Consider the following 25,502-nt stretch of genomic DNA (forward strand, 5'->3'; position numbering starts at 1 on the left):
CTATTCAACACCACTGACAATACTGGTACCCTACAAAAAAACCTTGACTATCTGTCAGAATGGTCAAACAATTGGCCACTCCAAATCTCAACCAAAAAATGCTCTGTCTTACACATTGGCAAAAATAAAAATAAAAACACAAAATACAAGCTGGGCAGATATGACCTCATAGATGACCCTCACTCTGTCAAGGACCTTGGAGTACTCATATCAAACGATCTAAGTGCCAGCGCTCACTGTAACAGCATTGCCAAAAAGGCATTAAAAGTTGTTAACCTAATCTTGCGAAGTTTCTTCTCTGGTAATATTGCACTACTAACTAGAGCATACAAAACATTTGCTAGACCAATTCTCGAATACAGCTCATCTGTCTGGAGCCCGCACTGCATATCGGACATTAATACAATTGAGAGAGTCTAGAGATATTTCATGAGAAGAGTCCTCCATAATAGAATACTGTATGCCACCAGACGTGAAATTTTGGGCTTAGAAAACCTAGAGCTATGCCACCTTCGTTCTGATCTAAGCATAGTACATAAAATCATCTGCTACAATGTCCTACCTGTCAACGACTACTTCAGCTTCAACCACAACAATACACGAGCAAACAATAGATATGAACTTAAGGTAAACCTGTCCAAACTCGATTGCAGGAAATACGACTTCAGCAGCAGAGTGGTCAATGTCTGGAATGCACTACCTGACTCTGTGGTTACATCCCCAAACTCCCCAAACTTTAACCTTAGACTGTCTACTGTCGACTTCACCCCATTCCTAAGAGGTCTTTAAGGGGCATGCATAGGCGCACCAGTGTGCCTACCATCCCCGTTCTAATTTCCCTTTTATTTGTATCTATCTCATGTATTCATAATTATGTCTATACTTATATATGTTATCTAATACATGCTTGACAAAATAAAGAAATAAAGAAATAAAATAGAAGATTGCAAATGACCACTATATGACTGTGGGGACATTGTGATGGTCAGTTCTTTGAGGACTAGATGCAGGTACCACTTATTCAGCCTAATTGCAAGTTAGAATGGTCTAACTGAGAATGTAGTTCACAACTAGATTTTTAATCATTTTAAAGAGGTTTGTTCACCCCCTCCCCAAAAACCTTTGCTGATAAAACTGCAGTTATGCCCTAGATATTAGCACCTTCAGTTGAGGCAAAAATAAAGTATCAGAACAGCCTTTTGAACCCTTCGATCCCTTCAGGCATAGTTTGAGCAAAACTTCCAGAATTAATCATATAGACCCGTGATGGCGAACCTATGGCATGCGTGCCACAGGTGGCATGCGGAGCCATCTCTGTGGGCACGCAAGCTGATGGCCAGGTCAGCTGATTTTCGGGTCTCTGCCGGGAGACGCATGTGCATGTGCGAAGGGGGTGTGTCGTGTGCACATGCGCAGAGGTTGAAGGGCTGTGGCGACTCTTACCCACTGTTTAGGTGCTAGCAGGCTTCCCTGAAGCCTCCTGGGACCAAAAATGGGGCATATGGGGGGGTTCGGCGCACATGGGCGGGTGGCAAGGGGAGTGCGGGTGGGGGGGTCAAATGTGCATGCACGGGGGGGCAGGGCCTGCTTGGGGGGCATTGCATTATGGGTGTCGGCACACGTGTGTGCACTGTTGCTCGTGGGCGTGTGCTTTTGGCACCCGTGGAAAAAAGGTTTGCCATCACTGATATAGGCTGTGGATTCTGAGAGCTGAAGTACCACTACATCTAGGCGTCATGTTGTGGAAAGCTGAATCAAAAGAACAGATATAAACATTGCTACCCAAACAAATTGATCTCAGATAAATTTCCAGGCAGGGAGGAAAATGTATTCCTTTACATAGCTACGGACTTTGGGAATTCGATCTATCAAGATTTCATGATAATCTTTACCATGAAATTTATCGCATGGCCCTAGCCATATTAATTGCCATTAAATCGGAATTAGCCTAATTAAGTGTACATTGGGTTTGACGGTTAGATTTACATCCTGTCTGCTGTCCAGTAATTCAGGGTTTTCTTCCAACGTTTTCCCCACAACCCCATTCTTTGATTTATGTGTGACTGAGAATGTGTGACTGGCTAAAAATTACCCTGTGAGCTTCAGTGACGGAAAGAGAGACTTGAAATGAGTCTAACATCTGCGCCAACACACCATTCTGGTCTCAGCATGCAGCTTCAGGTTATAATTCTCTGCAGAGTTTCCAGATAGTAAGTTTTGATGAACACACATTCGGCCTTCTTTTTATGACTTGCTTTCAAGTTTCTTCAGAGGGCCTCCTCTCTCCAGAAGGAAACACCGAAGCCTATTTCAGTTTCACTAACAGATTGAGTAAGCAGACCGAAACTAAAGTATTGAGGATTAATTTTGCTTGGTTCAAACAAGTAAATTTCAGAGCAAAAGAAATAGTTTTCAATCAAACTACTCCAGTAGGAAAAAAAAAAAAACCCTCCGAAAGCTAATCAGATCAGAAAAATATACAGCGGTAAGCTTTCATGGAGGGGTATCTGTTAGCCATTAGAGTTTAGTTACTATGGTCAAGACCAGGGGTGTCAAACTTGATTTCATTGAGAGCCGCATCAGGGTTGTTATTTCACCTTGGGGGACTAGTGTGGGCGTGGCCAGTTCAACAACAATTGTGTTGGGGGTGCCTGTGGTGGCCCAAGCGTTCTGCCAGTGAAAATGGGCTCCCGAGCTCTGTTTTGGCTGCGATGGCCTCCTGCAACCAGGGGTGAAATGCTCCCGGTTCGGACCAGATCGCCCAACAGCAGTGGCAGCAGGTGGTTCGGAGAACCGGCAGCAAAAATCCCTGACCCCCACATGCCCAGCTGAGCCGCACGATCATCAGAGGGTTTTTTTTAAACTTTTAAAAGCATTTTTTCTTTGGCCAAAAAAATGCTTTAAAAGTAAAAAAAAAAAGCCTCTGATTATCATGTGGCTCAGCTGGGATCATCAGAGCCTTTTAAAAGCAATTTTTTGTAAAAAAATGCTTTTAAAAAGCTCCTCTGGCGATCCCAGCTGAGTTGTCCGATCATCAGAGGCTTTTTTTTCTTTTAAAGGCAAAAAAATGCTTTTAAAAGAAAAGAAAAGCCTCTGTGGATCAGGCAACTCAGCTGGGATCACCAGAGGAGCCTTTTAAGAGCATTTTTTTACAACCTCTTCGGCTGAAGAGGTTGTAGAAAAAATGCTTTTAAAAGTAAAAAAAAAAAAGTTGGCCACGCCCACCCAGTCACATTATCCCCCCAAGCCACGCCCACAGAACCGGTAGTAACAAATTTTACATTTCACTACTGCCTGCAACCCCCTGCCAGCGAAAATGGAGCTCGGGAGGACCGTATGCAGCCTTTCCGAGCTCCATTTTTGCTGGCAGAGGCACTTCAGGCCTGTCCTTCACTCTTTCCAGGGCAGCCCCGCAGGCCAGAACTACGCACCCCATTGGCCAGAACCAGCCCCCAGGCCTTGAGTTTGACACCCCTGGTGTAGACAAATTCCCTGAAATTTCACTGAGGTTGGCATTTTCAGAGGCAAAAATATATTCCAGAAGATTACATTATACCTATTTTTTTCTTTTCTGCAAGAAAAGCACACATCTCTTTGTTGTTATTTTACTGTTGTTGTTTTTTAACAGTAGCGGATAGTTGCATTCTAAATTCCCTGATCTTGAATTCCGAAACTTTGAATTATTCTTAGATGTGAACAAATGTTTAAAAACGGCTTATAATTTGCATGTGGTTTTTTTTACAGATGAATTCCACATGGGAACTGAGGGCAACATGTGCACTGGCAAGATACAATTGTTTGGAAGTGGCTGTATTTTCTGGAAGTGAGAGCTAGTGCAAACACGGTGGCAGTTCTATACTGGTTTTTGTTGGAATAAGGAGACATGTAAAAATTGCCAAGGAAACGTTGGAAGTTGGTGAAAATTAATTATAGTTTTAAATTGTTTCTGCACTGTTATGCCTCTGCCTAAATTTGAGTGACAGGTATTAGAGCAGGGGTGCCAAACTCAATTTCATTGAGGGACGCATCAGGGTTGTATTTGACTTTGGGGGGGCTGGGGGGGCATGGCTGGGGGGGGCATGGCTTACTCAATGTCACTGGTGTCAGGGGCACCTGTGGCGGCCTGAGTGCTCTGACAGTGAAAACGGGCTGCCAATCTCCGTTTTCGGCTGGGACAGACTCCTGCAACCCTCTGTCAGTGAAAACACTGGCAGAGGGTTGCAGGAGGCTGTCCCAGCCGAAAACGGAGATTGGCAGTCCATTTTCGCTGGCAGAGGCCCTGTGGGCTGGTCCTTTGCTATTTCCAGGGCGGCCCGGTGGGTCTAAGTTCTAAGCACCCCGCAGGCCTCATCCGGCCCGTGGGTCTTGAATTTGACACCCCTGTATTAGAGTGTCAGTAACTGACTCTCCCAAAAATGAAGGAGACATGCTTGCCTAAAAAATCCACATGATTGACGCTATTGGGTAGCCGACTTTGGGAAGACTTACTGCGGTGAACGAAATGGTAACACATCTTAGAATGAATTTTGTGATCAGTAGACAGATTTGCTTGCCTGGTTAGACTGCTGTCCAAGGGAACACCCTGGAAGGGAAATACAGGTAATTCTCAACTTATGACTGAAAACAGAGATTGACAGCCCGTTTTCGCTGGCAGAGGCCCTGTGGGCTGGTCCTTTGCTGTTTCCAGGGTGGCCCCGCAGGCCAGTTCTAAGCACCCCGCAGGCCTCATCCGGCCTGTGGGTCTTGAATTTGACACCCTTGTATTAGAATGTCAGTAACTGACTCCCCCAAAAATGAAGGAGACGTGTTTGCCTAAAAAATCCACATGATTGATGCTATTAGGTAGCCGACTTTGGGAAGACTTACTGCGGTGAACAAAATGGTAACACATCTTAGAATGAATTTTGTGATCAGTAGACAGATTTGCTTGCCTGGTTAGACTGCTGTCCAAGGGACAATCCTGGAAGGGAAATACAGGTAGTTCTCAACTTATGACCACCATTGAACTTTATATTGCTAAGTGAAGCATTTGTTCAGTGAATTTTGCCCCCTTTTACAACTATTTTTTGCCACTGTTGTTAAGTGAATTGCTAGTAACAGGGTTGTTAAGTAAATCTGTCTTCCTCATTGACTTTGCTTGATAGAAAGTTGCAAAAACTGATCATATGACCCCTCAGGACACTCCAACGGTCGTAAATATTTTGAATTTTGTTCATGTGATCCTGGGGATGCTGCAACGGTCGTAAGTGTGAAAAGCAGTCAGAGGTCACTTTTTCCAATGCTGTTGTAAATTTGAACGGTCACTAAATGAACTATTGTAAGTCGAGGACTGCTTGTATAGTTTTGCAGTGGGGCAGGGGGAGAAATCAACATCTTCTCTTCTTTCTACTAGAAGAAGTGGCTTCTATTCATGCATAGAAATTTTTGAATCCAACATACAATAATTTAACAATGTTCTTCATGGATTGAGGTTGGGGAGAACAAAACAAAAAAAACCCCATCCCTTGATCAACAGTCCTTTCTGAAATCCTTCTTTGTGAAGACAAAGTTACGAAATAATTGAAATCTCCAAAATGAAAAGCTTCTTACATTTTTTTTTAAAAAATCAATCTTTCCATTGAAATGGCAATAATGTGATTGCCTCCAGATCTGGAGATCTGGACAATGCGCTATTTAGAACTTGTTGGTGTTCTTCAACAAACCAGTGCACGCTATACGAACAAAAGGGACATTCACAATGAACTCAGATGGCCTTTAGTCGCTTTTTCTAACAATGTGATTAAATGAGAGATTTCTCAGATGGTTATTTATGGCATTCAGTTGTGTAGGATGTAGCATGTAATTTCTTTTTTGCAGTGCTGTTCCATACCAAGTAATTTACCAAGCAATCTTTCAATAGCCCCACTGGAAAACATTACTTTTTTAATCATTACCCCCATTTTAGGAAACATGACAGCTTTGGAATTTAGAAGGCTACCTCATATGACTCTGTTTTACATGAAGGATCACCCAGCCCTTGCTTCCATGAGATGGAGATGTTACAGGATTTAATCTGGTGTCACGTTCCCGTGTCCCGTGAAAGAAAAGCCAGCAACACAAATTGATGTTAGATTGTTTATCTGGAAACGCGGACCCAGCACGAAGCGACTATCCAAAAGGAATCAAAGTTTGTGCTACCATGGTTAGCTCACCTGCCCATAACATTGTGCCCCACCTTCCCTGTGTGTATACCCCTCCCCTCCCACGGACCGCTTAGATGGCTTCCGCAGTCTGGCCACACCCCTAGCTGCCCATCCTGGCTCATCCTGCCCAGCTTCCTGCTGCTGCCTATGCTCCGACGATCAGCTGTTTTCCTAATCTGACGAACAGCTGTTTCTCACTGAGCCTGGTACAGCCAGCTCCGTGGATCCAGGACTGGGCAGCCAATCAAAGTTTGGGGCGCCCTAGCCAGGCGGCAGCCTGTGGATGATGGAGCAAAGTGATGCGGGTCTCTCGGGTGGCGGCTCTATGCCGGCCTGGCTGTTGCTGGCCCTATGTGCACATCCACTCCTCCTCCTGCCCAAATGGCAGCCCCGGATCGCCCAGGCCTGACATCTCTGGCTGGAAGAACACAAAGCCTTAATTCACAAGTAGCAGACATCACTAGCATAGTACCTTCTGGGGTTTCACTGGACTTTCGACTCCCAGCCTCCTCAAACAAAATAGCCAGTGGCAATTCTTGTTGGAAGTTGGAGTCCTACTCCAGCACATTTGGAGAGCACCAGGTTGGAAAGACAGTCCTATGGAGTCCTAAGTCCTAAGTCGTAAACTGGAGCAAAATTCACTTAACAACAAAAATGTTGGGCTCAATTGTCATAAGTCAAGGACGTTATTAGGAAAGCAACTTTTTAACATTTGGCTATGCTGGCTAAAGGGGGACGCTTGCAACATTTGAAAAGGTCCCAAATTCCAGGTAGCAATTTGAGAGATGTTATGGAAAACGTCTGGCACATTGGATTTTTCTTCACATGTATTTCATGCTCATATACCTTAAAGTTTCCATTTATTCTGTTCTAGTGCCTTTGGTTTTGTCTACTACCACCCAGCACCTATCTACTACTGTGCTGGTCTCATAAGGCATTGGCTTTGGCCAAGCATAATGAATATCACTGAAAGTTAATGGTAGGGGATAAAAAGAAAGAAAGAGGGTGAATAGTACTGAAACTCACAGAATTTCTGGATAATTAATATACTTTTGTGCCTCTTTAAACTTCAGAAGCACAATAGGAAGACACATGCATCTAAACGGCATTTGAAGCTGAAAGGAAAGGTCTTTCAAAATGGTACCAGGAAGTGTAGTGCATTGTGAAAATAAATGGATTGGCTTCCTGGCTTTGAGTTCTACCAGTTAATCCCATTCCCTTGAGCCTACTTCATCAGTTTCGGCAAACAAAGAACAACAGTTCTGAAATGGAACCATTCCAAGCACTCGACAGCACACCGAAAATTCAACAAAAACACCCATGAAAGCAACCTTGATAGGAAATCTACAAAATCATATTCCAAGAATCATGAAATGGTGACATCTATTACAGCTCTCATCAACTATGAACAGGAAATAAGGAGGACAATAAAAATTCACCGAACAGGAACACAGAGGTGGGCAATTATGGTAAATTTATGACCTATGGACTTCAACTCCCAGCATGCATGAGCCAGCTCTAATTATATCATTGAATGGCTGTTCTCGCCATTCCCCAGTCTTTCCTAAAAAAGTGCAGCTTTTTAAAACAAATGGGTCTTACAGAGCTTAGTTGATCAGTTTCTCAATAGGAGCCGATGATGAGAATACAGAGTGGATTTTATTTATTTACTTATTTATGAGGCTCAAGAGACCACCCAAACTAAAATGACTCAGGGCAGCTGACATCAAAAATAAGAAAAATAATGGAAATGATACCTAGGAAATCCCATGGATGCGAACAAACACACTCCCTCCAAATAATATCATTTACAGCAGAGGTCCCCAAACCCCTGGCCGTGGCCTGGTACAAACCACGGCCCATTCAGAACCAGGCCACTTGAGCAGCAGGCGAGTGCGCTCATCTACATAGTTCCACTTGCACAAGAGGTGGGCATTTGTGCTCCTGCACGAAGCTCCATTTGCGGAGATGGCAGGTGCATAGGCCCACCGCTTGCAAAAATGGACCTGTGTGAGTGAATGCATTCATCTTTTGCTTGCATGGAATCATCACCTCTTCCCCCCACCCCTCACTGCTGCCGGTCCACAAAGCTGGAAAGGTTGAGGATTGCTGACTTACAGGGCTCCACAGGGACCCCATCCCAAGGCTAGGAGAACAAGATTTAAATCCTTCCAGAATATCATCAGGGTGGGAACAGCATGGATCTCTAGGGAGGTATTATTGTAGAAGGCAGGCGCGGATGCACTTGCTGAACCTAATAGATGTCCCTGTTTGATTGAAGGGATACAAAGCCCAAGTTATGTTCTAAATTGCTATGCTAACTAAATCAAGCAAAATTGTATTAAAATTATTTCCAGTACTTAAGCACATTCATCATTCATTTTCTATTCCTAAAGTTCATCTTAAACAGTGGTTCTCAACCTTTATAGTGCCGCGACCCCTTTAATACAATTCCCCACGATGTGGCGACCCCAACCATAAAATTATTTTTGTTTTGAATTTATCGCGCCTGAAGCCGTATTGGCTAGTGATCTGAACTGCTTGCGATTGCCTTGAGGACGGAGGCATTAAAGTGAAGACTCCTCCCCTATTAAGTTTATCGTGCCTGAAGCCAGATTAGACTAGTGATTGGGAGTGATGGCTGCTGACTTGAGAGGGAGACATCAGAGCAAGATTTCTCTCTTTTTTAATTCATTGTGCCTGAAGCCGAATTTGGCTAGCGATTTGAAGAGCCTGCAGCTGGCTTGTGGAGTCAACCATTGGAGCGCGATTCTTCGACTTGCAAGTATACTTCCCATATTTCGGATGGTCTTAGGCGACTCCTGGCAAATCGTCATTCGACCCCCAATGGGGTCGCGACCCACAGATTGAGAACCGCTGATCTTAAAGAACCTCATGTTGTGGCCCGCCAGTTGCCAGCAAAGCTGGTGACAGACTTGGACGATGAGGAGGTTGGGGAAGAACTTGGGCCAGTTCTGGAGCCTGGGAAACAGGGGTGGGATTTGACTGGTTTGGGTGAACCGATATCTCCGATGATCAGCTGGGAGTGAACCGGTTCACTCCGACGATCAACTGGGCCCGCCTGCACCTGTGCTTTAGTTACCCTTATTTCCTTTGTTTGAATCCTAGCTGATCAGCGCAGCAGAGCAGATCACTACACCTCAGCTGTTTTACTCACCGGGGCTGCAATAGAAGGCAAGTTTTAGAGCTGAATTCAAATGCATCGCGCGTGCACTCAGGGAACTGGTTGTTACACTGATTGAATCTCACCACTTCTGGGGAAAGCTCTGATGGATGCTCAGCATTGGACACAGAGATAGAGCCAGGGCCGTCTGGCATTTCCCAGCCAGAGAGGCAGCTGCCTTTGGAGTCAGAGATGAGTGAGGAGGAGGAACAGCTGGGGCCTGTTCCAGATGCAAGTATGCACAGAGTAAATAGGCGAGATGAACAATGGAGGACAATGAGCCGGCTTGGGAAGCAAAACAAAATGGATGCTGACTGGCCCCTCGCTGGCTGGGGAATATATAGAAAGAAAGGGGAGTGGTTTGGTTATCATAGACATTTCTGGAAAGTTTGCTCCTTGTGTGTTTCGTGCGACAAAGACTGCTTTGCCAGAACTGAGATTTGTCTATTTCTCTGTTTGAACTGACTTAATTTGCAGCCTCCCGGCTGAGAGCTCATAGCCTTGCATTCATCATAACAAGCTGATAAGGATTATTACAGGGGTGAAATCCAGCAGGTTCTGACAGGTTCTGGAGAACCGGTAGCGGAAATTTTGAGTAGTTCGGAGAACTGGCAAATACCACCTCTGGCTGGCCCCAGAGTGGGGTGGGAATGGAGATTTTGCAATATCCTTCCCCCAGGAGCGGGGTGAGAATGGAGATTTTGCAATATCCCTCCCCTGGAGTGGGGTGGGATTGGAGATTTTGCAGTAACTTTCCCCTGCCACACCCACCAAGCCACGCTACAACCACCAAGCTGTGCCCACAGAACGGTAGTAAAAATTTTTGAATTTCACCACTGGATTATTGTTTCAGATAATTTCGTGCCGGACTCTTGCCTAGACTTTCTGTTGATGAATGCAATTAATTCCCAATGTGTAAATCAAGAGGGTTTTTTCTTTGTGGTGTGTCTGTTTCTTGCTTCTGCGAAGGCTGGGTCAGAACACCCCATCTTTTGAGAGTATTAAGTCTTCATTTCTCACCAACGCACATATTCCTCTTTTTCTCTAATTGATATTTGTTATTGTTATTTGATTTATATTCTGGAAACTCTAAATCTTGTGCATGTCACCTCCAATGAATATGTATGCAGAAATAGGACTAAACTAACATGCATTTCTGAATAAGTTCCATTAAAGACAATGGAACTGTTTTTTTTACAAAATCTTAAGGCTGGATTCCAAATACTTCATTTTCAAATATAAATTAAGACACGGATAGACTGCAGGTTGTAATCTTACGTGTCATTTGTGGGAAAGAAGTTTATTCTGAACTGAATGTTCAGATTTATAAATGTGATTCAGTCTACAAAGGCTATTTCCATAACAACAACCGACCTAATATCAAAGGAGAAAACATCAGATTTTGATCAGGAAAAATAAACTAAATTGGCAATGATTGTATTGTATCCACTAAAGATTACAAAACAGTGCAGAGCTTTTTAAGAACTGGAGACAGGATACAGAAATACATCACTGAAGCCATGATTTAATCAAGCTATAGATTTAGACAATGTTGAAATCAGCGGTGAAATCCTCTGAGGTCTGCTACCGGTTCTGTGAGTCTGCTATCGAGTGTGCGCTTTGCACATGCATGCATGCTTTGCATGCATGTATGGCTGAGGCGCGCCTGCGCAGCGCTAAAAAAGGAACATTTTGAAGTCTGCCTCTGGTGGCTCAGACTGGTAAGACAGTCTGTTATTAACACAGCTGCTTGCAATTACTGCAGGTTCAAGTCCCACCAGGCCCAAGGTTGACTCAGCCTTCCATCCTTTATAAGGTAGGTAAAATGAGGACCCAGATTGTTGGGGGGCAATAAGTTGACTTTGTATATAATATACAAATGAATGAAGACTATTGCTTAACATAGTGTAAGCCGCCCTGAGTCTTTGGAGAAGGGCAGGATATAAATGCAAATAAAAAAAAAAGCCTTCCGAGTCTGCAAAGCTAAGTAGAACAGCGAGGGGGGGGGAATCTGCTGTACCATGCAATTATTAGCTAGAAAGCAGGAAATCCGACGATTCCAGCTAATATAAATCGTGCATCACAGCTGATTGTTGCCCAGCTGATCGTCGGAAATATGGTTCGCCAGAACTGGTAGCATTTTTTACTACCAGTTCGGGAGAACCGGTTTGAACAGGTAGCATTTCACACCTGGTTGAAATATATAACAACTGAGTGGTATCAAATACAGAGTCCTATTAAAGTCCAAGCGTTGACTTTTAACAATTGGATTTTACTTTTTTTTTTTTCTAAAATAGGAGACAGTTATTTTCATGTTTCTTCTGCCCAGAAAGTTTCAGAAAACTTTTGGTGCAACTTGACCACCCATCTTTAAAATAAAGTGTTTTTCCGTAAAGTTGATATGCAGCGTCCCTGGAAAATTTCATCAATCATTTTCGCTTCAGCCCAAAGCAAATCACATGTCCGAAAAATAAACTGCACAACAATCTTCTCAAGAGAACACTAGCAACCTGAAAAACTCATGGTGTAGGAGGTGGAAGGAAAAGTGCTAAATATGCATTAAATCTTGTGAATGCTCTTCGCACAACTTGCCCTAAAAATATATGCTAATTTTCTGACTGAATTGCTGAATGTTGCCTTACTGAAGGGCATATGACTCTCTATATTTACTTACCTGGGAAAGTCCAATTGAAATCTACTTTCTACTTTTTTTTTTTATTGAAAAAGTTTTAAAAATACAAAAACATTTCCCCCCCTTTTTTCCCCCCTCCCTCCCAGAAAACCCCTTCCCCTCCTTCCCCCGGCTTCCCGGGTCAATCACAAGATATTGTTATACATAAACCAAACATAGAATAAAATTTTCCTTCCAATCCAATTAACCTCATCCAAAGCTTTTCATCTCCCAACCCCTCCCATTACATAAAATAACTTCCTAATTATTCAAAGGCAATCTGATATTTCTTAAACTGATATCTGTTTTGTAGATAATCAATCCATTTTTCCATTCAATTAAATATCTTTCCTGCGTATTGTCTTTTAAAAAAGCTGAGATTTTAGCCATCTCAGCCAAATTAATGACTTTCAGTATCCATTCTTCTATTGTAGGTACCTCTTCTTTCTTCCAGTATTGTCCAATCAACAGTCTTGCTGCTGTTATTACATTCAGAATCAGTTTAGTCTCAATCCCTGTACAATCCGTTATAATTCCCAAAAGGAAAAATTGTGGCAGGAACTTTATCTTCTTCTTCAGTACATTTTGAATAATCCACCAAATTCTTATCCAAAAGGCCTTAATTTTCTTGCAAGTCCACCAAATATGAAAATATGTAGCGTCATCACAATCACACCTCCAACATTTTGCTTGGAAAAATCTACTTTCTACTTTTGAATAGATAGACCAGGGGTGTTAAACTTGTGTTGTCACATTGTCATCTAGTGATGTATCGTGACTTTTCCCCCCTTCGCTAAAATGGGGGTGGGCATGGCCAGTGCATGATGCATCCGGCTTGCGGGCCGTGAGTTTGAGACCCCTGAGATAGGCTTTAAAATGTGACTAGGGTAGACAACTTAATGATCTCTAGATGTTTTGAATGGCAGCACCAAACCCTTCACTCTGATCATACCACTTGGGACTGCTGGTAGTTAAAAATCAAGTATTGGGAGATGTAGGCACTAAGACACTTGTCTAGTGACACCTTGTAAATGTGGAGACCTCTGTTCTTTATACTGCCCTTCTGGAAACAGTGTTGTAAGACAACTCATTTTCTTGAAGCTGTAACAGACGCAGGCATTCATAGTGAATTGCTACTCTTACCACACTAATTGGTTCTTATCTCCTGAATGGCTATCCATTCCTACTTAAAAGCCCTCTCCTTAAAGAAAACCATTCTCTTTCTGGGAAGGGAAAAGGTGCAAGTGACAGGGATTGGCAGGAATTGTTGTGGCCTGACAGTGGCCAGTGGAAATGGCAGCAGATTCAGACAGTGGGGAGAAACATGGGTCAGTCCTGGAGTCTGGGGAAGGCTCTAACAAGGGTTCTGCATCAGAGGCAGAGAGGGGGACAGGGCCGTATGACAGGTATCTGCTGCCTTTGGAGTCAGACATCAGTGAGGCAGACGAACAGTTGGAGCCTGTTCCCAGTGTGTGTTCTGTCTCCTTCCCCACTTCAGACCCACGAGCTGGCCTTCAGCCAGTGGATTCACGGCTCTTATCAGTCCTGGCAGAGAAATTGCAGCTGCCTGCCAAAGTTCAAACAAATGACTCAGGTAGCAAGACTTTCAGCTCTTTTTGAAACGGTTCAGCTAAACTTTTGCTTCCCGTGGAGTGAGAGCAGTCCCAAAGCTCCTTATATATCCTTCCTTTTGATGATGCCGCCTCTCTAATCTTCTGAAGCGTGGGTCAAGCCAAGCTTGATTATTATTATTATTATTATCAGCTGGGTCTGAAGGCGTAGCCTGGGGAAGGGAGGAATCAGGGGATGACGGCCTCATTACGTCCTCCAACTTTTCTGGTTCTGGCTCCTGGAGCTGAGCCAAAGGAATCAGTGCTCCCAAGGTAAGCCTTACCGGCCCTTCCCCCTCACTTTCGGAGTCACTTTTGGGCATGGGGCCAGGTTCGGGGGCTGGAGTCACAACAGTGTGCACATGCACAGAATTGCCAGATGAAGGGAACAGCTAAAGAACAAGGGTCGACTTGGGAGTAAGGCCACAGGTGGACGATGAAGAGCCCTTCCCATAGGGAATAAAAGAGGAGCGAAAGGGGAGGGGTATTTACAGAAGACAATACATTCCTGTATTCTTGCCAAGTATTGCGGCAACTGAAAGATATCGGCCTGGCCACTCTCCAAGCCTGATAAAGGTCAGTAATTGTGAACTATCTTGAAAGTCTGTGGGAGAGGAAACACTTTGCTGGAGAGGAATTCACTGTAAATTAAATAAAAGGGGTTTATCGGAATGAGGACTCAGCTTCGTGCTGCTGGGGAAGCCTAGGTCAGAACAGGAATGTAAAAAGAGAACCCATAAGAGAATGCAAAAGCAACCATTTTTTAAAAAAATACGCCAAGTTGTTTGTGTTTCCCCAGGTATTTAACAAGACTCACTTGACCTTTCAGATCTTACAGTGCTTCATTCTTCACATCTGTCAAATTCTCCCGTTTGATCTTTAATTAGACAGACAAATTTGCACGCCTACAGGCAAAGTCTGAATTCTCTCTGTAGAATGTCTAACTTACTCCTTCCTTTTTGAAGTTATCTATCATAACTCTAGCCACTCAGGCTTAGTTGAAAGATGGGTGAGGATATAAATGTTCTATATAAATAAAACATAAATAACTGTCTTATCTGAATATTCCATATCTCCTAATATTCAATCAGAGAGGGACAAAGTTGGTAAAATTTGCTGCTGTCTATGCTTAAATAATTTAATGAGCTTTAAATGCTATACACCTTAACGTGGGTGAATTAGTGACAGCATTAAGTAAAAGTAAAGGTTCCCCCGCACATGCGTGCTAGTCGTTCCCAGCTCTAGGGGGCAGTGCTCATCTCCATTTCAAAGCCGAAGAGCCAGCGCTGTCCAAAGATGTCGCCGTGGTCATGTAGCCACCATGACTAAACACCGAAGGTGCACAAAGTGCCGTTACCTTCCCACCAAAGGTGGTCCCTATTTTTCTACTTGCATTTTTTATGTGCTTTCGAACTGCGAGGTTGGCAGAAGCTGGGACAGGTAACGGGAGCTCACTCTGTTACATGGCACTAGGGATTCGAACCGCTGAACTGCTGACCTTCTGATCGACAAGCTCAGCGTCTTAGCCACTGAGCCGCCACTCCCACTTAATTCATTTTAGGCAGCCAGAAATACTGAAAAAGTTGACTTGGCAACCGTGACCCTTATCCATATACAAAAGGGGAGGGGGTTTGATTGTATAGTCAAGACTACCATCTTGACTTTTTGATGTCATCCCCAAAGGTGCGTCTCTTAGGCAACATCTGTTTGGGTTGGTCCTAGAATCTGAGATGAAGGCTATGTATTATTCTCAGGTTTTTTTTTTTATCACAGTGGAAGTACTCTTTCATTTCTCTCATAAAAGTGGCTCCAGTTCACTTATTCCTATAAACCAAAGCATAACCACTATTCTCTGTAGTGCTGCCTTGTGGTTGTGACTTTTATTGCCTATTGGTTAACAAAGACAGACATTGCCTGGGTGGCTCAACAGGCTAATGCAGGGCCTCTGGTGGCTCAACAGGCTAATGCAGGGCCTCTGGTGGCTCAACAGGTTAGTGCAGCCTGTTATTAACAGCAGCTGCTTGCAATTACTGCAGGTTCAAGTCCCACCAGGCCCAAGGTTGACTCAGCCTTCCATCCTTTATAAGGTAGGTAAAATGAGGACCCAGATTGTTGGGGGCAATAAAGTTGACTTTGTATATAATATACAAATGGATGAGACTATTGCCTTACACAATGTAAGCCGCCCTGAGTCTTTGGAGAAGGGCGGGATATAAATACAAATTTTTTAAAAAATTGCATATATATATATCTGTTTTCCAATAACCCCTGTTTACAGGACCATGTGCTTATCTGTATTTATTAAAATACTAGAGGAACAAAAACAGAAGGATCAGAATCTTCAATAGACTAGTGTTTCTCAGTCTTAGCATCTTTCAGACGTTGGCTGAAGAATTCTGGGAACTGAAGTCCAGGCATCTTGAATTTGCTAAGGTTGGGAGAAATAGTTCTATCTCATCATCAGCCATAGAAAAGATCAGGAACTTTTTCAGACAAAGTTAAAGCTTCTAAAATGTTATAGCACAACTCAAAACATCTTCCTTATCTCTGAAATATGGGAGTCTTCAGACGTTAGGAGACCACTTCTCCTTTAACCAAAGGTCTGGATCGGGTTAAAAAAAATACTTCAGCTTTTTACAATTCACAATCTACCACAGAGTTCCCCAACCTTTCTGGGTTGGAGTGTGGGGAGTGGGGGGAAAGAGGGGATGGGTTTGTGGGAGGGGTAGGCTCATGTGCACACACCAATTGCTCATATGAGTGGGGCCACAAGCATCTGCAAACTCATGCCGATGCTCGTGCAAGTGGGGTACACGCTGGTCAGCTACTCACATGGCCTGGTAGCCAAGGAACCCGTGTGAACACCTGTTGCTTGCATGAGTGGGGCCATGAGCACCCGCAGCAATCTCACATGAATGGACTGTGAGTGCCCATGACACTCATGGTAACACTTGTGTGAGTGGGGCTGTGTGTGCGTGCACTGACCAGCTATTCACATGGTCCAGTGGCTACTAGGACGTGGACCAGTGGTGGGTTTCAATTTTTTTTTTACTATCAGTTCTGTGGGCATGGCTTGGTGAGCATGGCAGGGGAAGGATATGTAAAATCTCCATTCCCTCCCCAATCCAGGGGAAGGATACTGCAAAATCCACATTTCCTCCTGATCAGCTGGGACTTGGGAGGCAGAGAATAGATGGGGGTATGGCCAGTCAGAATTTTTACTACTAGTTCTCTGAACTACTCAAAATTTCCACTACCGGTTCTCCAGAACTGGACAGAACCTGCTGAAATCCACCTCTGACGTGGACCATTAGTGAGCTGTAGCCCACAGGTTGGGGACCCCTGATCAAGCACATCTGTCTCCAACCTCAAATTTACAACCTGTATGGATAATCCCTAAAGTTGTAATCCTAGCACATACATTGCACAAGGCACTTTCCCAATATTATTGGACTGATGCCCAGCAAGTTTAAAGATGTGAATGCCTTCCAAGTTTAAGCTATTGGGAATTGAAAGCTATTTTTCATTTTTGAATCACCTTTCCGGCAGATGCCTTTTCAATTTATTAGAGGCATCAATCCTTCTATATTCCTGGAAACATATTCAGTTCTTGTACTTATTCAAGTTCCTTTCATTCAGTTTTATAACACTGATGCTTTCTATATATTAAAGGAGAGCCATTATAAAAAAAGACTTGAAAGATCTGGACAATGAAACAAGTCCTTACTAGCATCTACTGAATGCCAGTATTAAACTATTATGATCGGCGCATTCAAAAGCTGTCAGATGCATTTATTTTAATTCACTGAATCATATCATAAGTGCATGCTAATGTGGGCTGAACAAGTACTTAGTGGTAGATTAATGGTTGTAAGCTGGTTGTATTTTAAATAAAAAAATTAAACAATGGCTCTTCCAAAAGAGGAAGAAACCCCATCCCCCTACCTTTTCAGATTGAGTTCAAATGTGATAAATTATGAAACTGGTATAGCATATTTTAGAAAGCTGGTCTGTCAAACTGAATCTCAGAATTAGGGATTTTTAGGCCAAAACAGATGTGAAAGGAAAACCTACTCCAGATTTTGAGTCTTTAAATATAAAATAAAAATTGAAAAGCATGGAGATAGAACAAAAGGATCAATTCAATTAAAGACCTGTGGTGTGAAGTGGTAAAATTGCAATATAAATTTCCACCAATAGTCAGAACTAAGCCACACAAACAAGCAATCCACAAGCTTGAGAATATTACAGTATTTTCACCGTCTTTGCTCAACGGCCAATATGGCTTCAAAAAGCTTTGGAGAAAGAGTGAATGAAATCCCCTTTCTGATGGACACAGAAAGATATATCCAAGCAATAAAACATTGTGCTTTCTGCCTAACAGCTTTTCATCAGAATCCCCTGTGATTTGCTACATGTTAGTTGTAAATGCTTCTAAATGGCTTATATACCAAAGCACCTTTTCCATGTTGTCTTTAATCAATATATGTTTTTTTAAAAAAAACATGAAAGGGAAGTGCAATAAAACAATCCTCTTAAGACAAACAATTTACTATAAAAGTCTTCTTAAAAAAATATTCACCCTAGGTTAAAGCAGCAAACAGTGCTTTTTAATTGTCAACACTGCTTTTCACTTTCTTTGTAAACCATAGAATGAGTAGAGATGCTTGAAATGCAAAATATGCCAGTTTCAGTCCCTGGAACATCCTGTTCACATGGATCGGATAAATGTGATCAGAAAGGCTGCTAAAAGGTAAAGGTAAAAGTACCCCTTGCACATCTGTGCTAGTCGTTCCCAACTCTAGGGGGTGGTGCTCATCTCCGTTTCAAAGCCGAAGAGCCAGCACTGTCCAGAGACTTCTCCGTGGTCATGTGGCCGTCATGACTAAATGCCAAAGGCGCACGGAACGCTGTTACCTTCCCACCAAAGGTGGTCCCTATTTTTCTACTTGCATTTTTTATGTGCTTTCGAACTGCTAGGTTGGCAGAAGCTGGGGCAAGTAACGGGAGCTCACCCTGTTATGCGGCACTAGGGATTCGAACCGCTGAACTGCCAACCTTCTGATCGACAAGCTCAGTGTCTTAGCCACCGAGCCACCGTGTCCCTTGCTTCCTGGCCTACACCTGGGATAATTGCTGGCAATCAAAACAAACGAGGTCAGATTAACCCATCAAACATCCTGACTTCATAAACGGTGTCTGTATTTCCATACTTCAGTCAACCGAAGATATTAGGCTAAGGCAGTGGTTCTCAACTTGTGCTCTGTGGATCCCTGGGAGGGCCCACAATTTTGTCACAGAGGCCAACGAAGGCTTGCAGAAACGTTATGATTTAAATCTTGAGTTAGGTCTTGGGAGTATGTGGCCACAACAAGTATTTAAAGTGGGGGGGGGTCCATGGTGAACAAAAAGTAGAGAATTGTTGGGCTAGGGCAAAACAGATGTAGGTTCCAATCCAGTGGTGAAATCCAATTTTTTTACTACCGGTTCTGTGGGCATGGCTTGGTGGGCGTTGCAGGGGAATGATACTGCAAAATCTCCATTCCTACCCCACTCTGGGGCCAGCCAGAGGTGGTATTTGCCTGTTCTCTGAACTACTCAAAAATTTTGCTACTGGTTCTCCAGAACCTGTCAGAACCTGCTGGATTTCACCCCTGTTCCAATCCATGTTTGGTCTTGAAACTGACAGATGTGACCTTGGAACAGTCCCCTTATTATATTTAAATATAGAACTGTACAACCTTTTGGTAGTCATTTTTTTGTCGCTCTTTACATTTTGAGGAGAATTGTAAGCTGTAGACGTGGGGCAGGGGTAAATTTTCCTGGTTCTCTCACATCCTTATAATTTTTGAGGGAAGATATTTAAAAACTAAACAAACAAAACCTTTGAATCTGAGGGTTTGACGTTACAGGTTTGCTTACTTCCTGCCTCAAAATGGCAGAAAATCATACCATGGTATTTTAGACAGCAGAGGCACAAAAGGAGCTTGGAGATTATAAATTGGCCTGCCCAGAATTGAAAAAGAAACCACTCAAGCCCTCCTTGAATGATAATGGTTTGATGCATCTACTGTGTCATCCTGAGGTTTTGCATTGTGTTTATCCCTCCAATGAGTGATGAGTAACTGAGTCAAGTAGGATGTAACGGTAGGAAGTTAGCAAGTAATCAATATAAACAGTGATTTCCCATCATTCAGTGGGTTTACCTATATTCTAAAGAGTTACCACAGAAAAACAGGTAAGCATTTAGATAAGCCTTTCCAACCCCCCCAAAAAAGGCTGTGGTGGCTCAGTAGCTAAGACACTGAGCTTGTCAATCGAAAGGTCAGCAGTTCAGCAGTTCGAATCCCTAGTGCCGCGTAACAGGGTGAGCTCCTGTTACTTGTCCCAGCTTCCGACAGCCTAGCAGTTTGAAAGCACATAAAAAATGCAAGTAGAAAAAATAGGGACCACCTTTGGTGGGAAGGTAAAGGTGCATTCCGTGTACCTTTGGCATTTAGTCATGCCAGCCACATGACCACAGAGACGTCTTGGGACAGCGCTGGCTATTCAGCTTTGAAATGGAGTTGAGCAGGTTCCACTAGGAATCCAGCAGGTTCTGACAGGTTCTGGAGAACTGGTAGCAGAAATGTTGAGTAGTTTGGAGAACTGGGAAATACCACCTCTGGCTGGCCCCAGAATGGGGTGGGAATGGACATTTTGCAATATCTTTCCCCCAGGAGTGGGGAGCAAATGGGGATTTTGCAGGATCTTTCCCCTGCCATGCCCACACAACTGGTAATAAAAAAAAATTGAATTTTACCATTGGAGATGAGCACCGCCCCCTAGAGTTGGGAACGATTAGCACATATGTGCGAGGGGAACCTTTACCTTACCTTTACCTTCCAAAACCAAAACCAACCCTTACACAGAAAGTACTCCATTTGAAATCCTTTTTTTTTTTTTTTACAAATATCTATAGCTTCACCAACCTGTTTGGCCAACTGATCCTTCTTGACAAAGCCGGTGGCTGCAGCAATATTTCCAGCGCCTTCCACCGTCTTCTGGGCTACGGCTGTCACTCCGGTGACAACAGCTCCCCCTACATTTGACACTTGCTCTTTGGTTTTCTCAGCCACTGTGGGGGGGGGGGAAACGTCAAAGGTAAGAGAGGGAGAACATTTCTCAAGTGTCTTTTTCAAGGTCAACATGGATGTCTCTGACAACTCACAGATGGTGCAGGGCACAGTTTTATTAGGCATGCAAAAGAAAGAAAGAAAGAAAAATCACAAAAGTTAAATCCAACTTGCCTTACAGGCATACTTTGCCTCTAGTATACGCATGGATTTTTAAAAATTTAATTTGAAAAATACTTTTAAGAAATATATTTATTTAAACTACAGTCAAAATTCCAAAATAGCCTTCCAACTGGCAGGATAATGCTTGCTTAAATATGCAAAGAATGGTCAGCCCATCTGAGCATAATAAAATTAATCCTGTGTCCTTTCAATGTACCATGTTTCCCCAAAAATAAGACCGGGTCTTATATTAATTTTTGCTCCAAAAAATGCATTAGGGCTTGTTTTCTGGTTAGGTCTTATTTTGGGGAAAATATAGTACTAAATGCACCCATCTGGTTGACAATCTTAACTGGGGCTTATTTTGAGGGAAATACAGTACTAAATGCACCCATCTGACAATCTTAACTGGGGCTTATTTTGAGGGTAGGGCTTATATTACGAGCAGCCTGAAAAACCATGCTAGGACTTATTTTCCGGCTGAGTCTTATTTTTGGGGAAACAGAGTAGTAGCTGTATTTTTTCCAGATCATAAAAGTGTGCAGTACCCATTTTAAAAACTCTTATCCAGTTAGTTCCCAAAGCCATTAGTAGATAACTCAAAAGAGGATGAGCACCTACAAAAGCCAATGAGTCTTTTTAAACAATACTGAAAAAAACAAACAAACTCTGAGATGCTTTGAGTTATTTCAAGAATGAAAGTAAGAGAAGATAATTCTTGTGGTTTCCCTTTCTCTTCCCCACCCTAAATACCCCCAGAAGCAGTGGTGAAATCCAATTTTTTTTATTACTGGTTTTCTGGGCATAGCTTGGTGGGCGTGGTGTGGCTTGGTAGGCATGGCAGGGGAAGGATACTGCAAAATCTCCATTCCCTCCCCATTCCTGGGGGAAGGATATTGCAAAATCTCCATTCCTACCCCACTCTGGGGCCAGCCAGAGATGGTATTTGCCTGATCTCTGAACTGCTAAAAATTTCCACTACTGGTTCTCCAGAACCTGTCAGAACCTGGTGGATTTCACCCCTGCCCAGAAGGACTAAAATACCCACCCTTTCATATCACATTGTCATATGATGGCATTCTAATCTCTTTAGAAGTCAATGTGACTTAAGTTGTGGCCTCTAAGATTTGTACATTCTTATCCCTGGTCTCTCTTATGGATGTCCATCAAACGAGTTGGCCATACAATTGCCATCTCGTGATGCTTACAGACTGCTGTTTTACAAAAGTTAGACACCAGGGCTGTCAAACTCCCGACCCCTGGGCTGAATGCATCACGCCCTGGACACACCCACACCCAGTTTAGCAAAAGGGAAAAAAGTCTCGATACGTCATGTGACGCTGCCGTGATGAAGTGAGCTTGATATCCCTGTTATACACAGTTGCTTATACTGACAAACCTGAACATAAAATAAACCTAAGTGAATTGAGTCCGCTTCATATAATCAAATCAAATACATCAGGTTGACTTGAATTGAACAGATTTTCACTTGGGCACTAAAGTCTCTTCTAGCGACGCGGTGGCTTAATGGGTAAGGTGTTGAGCTTGTCAATCGAAAGGTTGGCAATTCAACGGTTCGAATCCCTAGTGCCGCGTAATGGGGTGAGCTCCCGTTTCTTGCCCCAGCTTCTGCCAACCTAGCAGTTCGAAAGCCGGTAAAAAATGGAAGTAGAAAAATAGGGACCACCTTTGGTGGGAAGGTAACAGTGTTCCGTGTGCCTTTGGCATTGAGTCATGCTGGCCACATGACCACAGAGACGACTTCGGACAGCGCTGGCTCTTTGGCTTTGAAACGGAGATGAGCACTGCCCCTAGAGTCGGGAACGACTAGCACATATATGCGAGGGGAACCTTTACCTTTTTAAAGTCTCTTCTGCACTGTCCAAATCAAAAGTCCAATTTAATAAACAAATGAATGATTTAACAAATGAAATCATAGATACTTCATTGAATTAGCTCCCCATTGCAAATAATTAAAGGCTATTTCAGGGGTACAACAGGTTCGTGCTAACTGAATACATCAGATGAGAAGAGTTTGGTTCTTTTTCCACCGAAGCTAGGATCGACATTATTCACATGTTCCAATGACCCTGTGCACAACAGATGTGTAGACAATGAGCGTAGCTCTGGTGGCGTAAATGCAGAAGAGAAACAAAATATATTTGATAAAAGCTCACTTGAAAATAGGGAAGAGGCAAGCAAGTTGGGGCCTTCAAATGGTAGCTAATTGTTATGGATTAGGTTAGCTATAATCCAAAACATTTATAGTTACCTTTGATACAGATTTTGTAAAATACAATGATTCAGAGAATTAGGTAGAACCTCAGAAGGGCCCCAGGCTTTGCAGCTTCCTTCTTACATCCATACTGGTATTCCTTAACTTATGACCACAGTTGAGCTCAAAATTTATGCTGTTAAGCGAAACATTGGCTAAGGGAATTGGCCCCATTTTATGATTTTTCTTGCCACCTTTGTTAAGTGAATCACTGCAGTTGTTAAATTAGTCACACGGTTGTCAAATGGGTTCTCCTTTGCCTTTGCTTGTCAGAAGGTCGCAAAAGGACTCTTGACCCCTGCAACCATCATAAATATGAGTCAGTTGTCAAGCATCTGAAGGTAAATCACGTGACCACCAGGATGCCGCAATGGTTGTAAGTGTGAAAAATGGTCATCGGTCGCTACTTTCAGTGCCGCTGTGACTTCGAATAGTCACCGAATGAACTGTTGTAAGTCAAGGACTACCTGCATTTTATCAAAAAGGAAGTCACAAAATCTGAATTTGCTCTTGTAGCAGCTGTCAGTTAATACCCAAGCAAGGTCAAAATGTGTTCTGAGATCCAGACATGAATTTCAGCTGCGAGCCTGGAAATATAATAATAGGCATATACTGTAATGTCAGTCATTCGCTGCTGTTGAGGGAACACAGCCAATGATTGCACCACAATGCTAAGAGCCTATTTACTATTCCAGGGCCATCCTTGACCGTTGAAGATCATATTTCTAGAGTCTGGAGAAGAGATCTCCTGTTGTTTTGCTAACAACTCTGGTCGGCATCGTGAGAGTCAAAATGCTTTGCTATGCTGACCTCAGGTAACTGAGCAGGGACCGGCTGACTATTTTGCCAGCCACAGTTCCCATGAAACATCGGGAAATCTGTTCCTTTGACCATGTTCACTAAACTTTGAAGCTCAACAGATCCTAGCTGGAAAAGCCTACACCGGCATATTACTATATATAACTAATTTTTGAACAATTGGCCAATGTATCAAAGGAGTTCTAGGTATGAAAGCTGCTTTCAGTGTAAGGAAGACTACAGATGCCAGATGCCATCCATTAGCAATAGCAATAGCAATAGCACTCAGACTTATATACTGCTTTACAGTGCTTTGTTACAGCCCTCTCTAAGCGGTTTACAGAGTCAGCCTATTGTCCCCCAACAATCTGAGTCCTCATTTTACCCACCTTGGAAGGATGGAAGGCTGAGTCAATCTTGAGCCTGGTGGGATTCGAACTACCAAATTGCAGTCAGCCGGCAGTCAGCAGAGTTAGCCTGCAGTACTGCACTCTAACCACTGTGCCGCCACTGAGGTTCATCCATTAAACATTTCTCTTGCAGTGAAAATAATCACTCAGGCCCACTGGTTATTGCCCCAAAACCAGGAGTGAATTGCTCCCAGTTCGGACCGGATTGCCTGATCCGGTAGCAATGGCGGTGGGTGGTTTGGAGAACTGGTAGCAAAAATCCCTGCCCCCCACATGCCCAGGTGAGCCATGTGATCATCTGAAGTTTGTTTGTTTTTTACTTTTAAAAGCATTTTTTTCTACAACCTCTTAAGCTAAAGAGTATGCATACTTTTACTTATACTTTTACTTATATATACTTTTTCTCTCATGATGAATTATTGTTTATGTTGATGTTTGTATATAGTGTTGTGACAAAATAAAATAATAAAATAAAATAAAAATATCTCCAAATGTCGTCTCTGCAGGAATGTTCCTCTCCCAAACAGACCAATAATGCTGTTTCCCAAATGCCTGATCATATCGCAGACATTTCCTTCCTAAAGAACAAAGAGATTTACTGATGACTTAGAACAGGGATGTCAAACTCGATTTCAGTGAGGGCCGCATTAGGGTTGTGTTTGATGTCAAGGGGGGGGCTGGGGGGTGGTGCTTGGGGGGCATGGCCAGCTTGACATCACTCATTGAGCCTCATTTTCTACCATGAAGCCTCCTGCAGCCCTCTGCCACTGAAAATGGAGCACGCAGCCTCCCCAGTAGAGGGCTGCAGGAGGCCATTGTGGCCCAAAATGCAGCCCGGGCAGGCTACACGTGCCCCCCCCAGCTTCATTTTTGCTGGCAGAGGACTGCAGGAGGCCATCATGGCCAAAAATGGAGTCCGGGTGGGCTTTGTGTGGCCTACCTGAGCTCTGTTTTCGCTGGCAGAGGTACTGCAGCAGAGGTGAGTTTCAGCAGGTTCTGACCAGTTCTGGAAAACTGGTAGCAAAAATTTTGAGTAGTTTGGAGAATCGGTAGAAAAAATTCTGACTGGCCCTGCCATCTATTCTCTGCCTCCCA

The 25,502-nt window shown here is 43.3% G+C and overlaps 1 protein-coding gene across 1 annotated transcript in view; it reads right to left on the reverse strand.

Moving 5' to 3' along the window:
* The window catches only part of SNCA (synuclein alpha), a 69,645-nt gene that overhangs the window by 35,104 nt on the left and 9,039 nt on the right, over nt 1–25,502 (reverse strand). The window contains exon 4 of the mRNA XM_058193436.1: nt 20,619–20,764. Coding sequence (XP_058049419.1) covers nt 20,619–20,764 — 146 coding nt within the window. The remainder of the gene's footprint in view (nt 1–20,618; nt 20,765–25,502) is intronic.

The sequence above is a fragment of the Ahaetulla prasina genome, chromosome 8 (assembly GCF_028640845.1).
Source record: "Ahaetulla prasina isolate Xishuangbanna chromosome 8, ASM2864084v1, whole genome shotgun sequence".
NCBI lineage: Eukaryota > Metazoa > Chordata > Lepidosauria > Squamata > Colubridae > Ahaetulla > Ahaetulla prasina.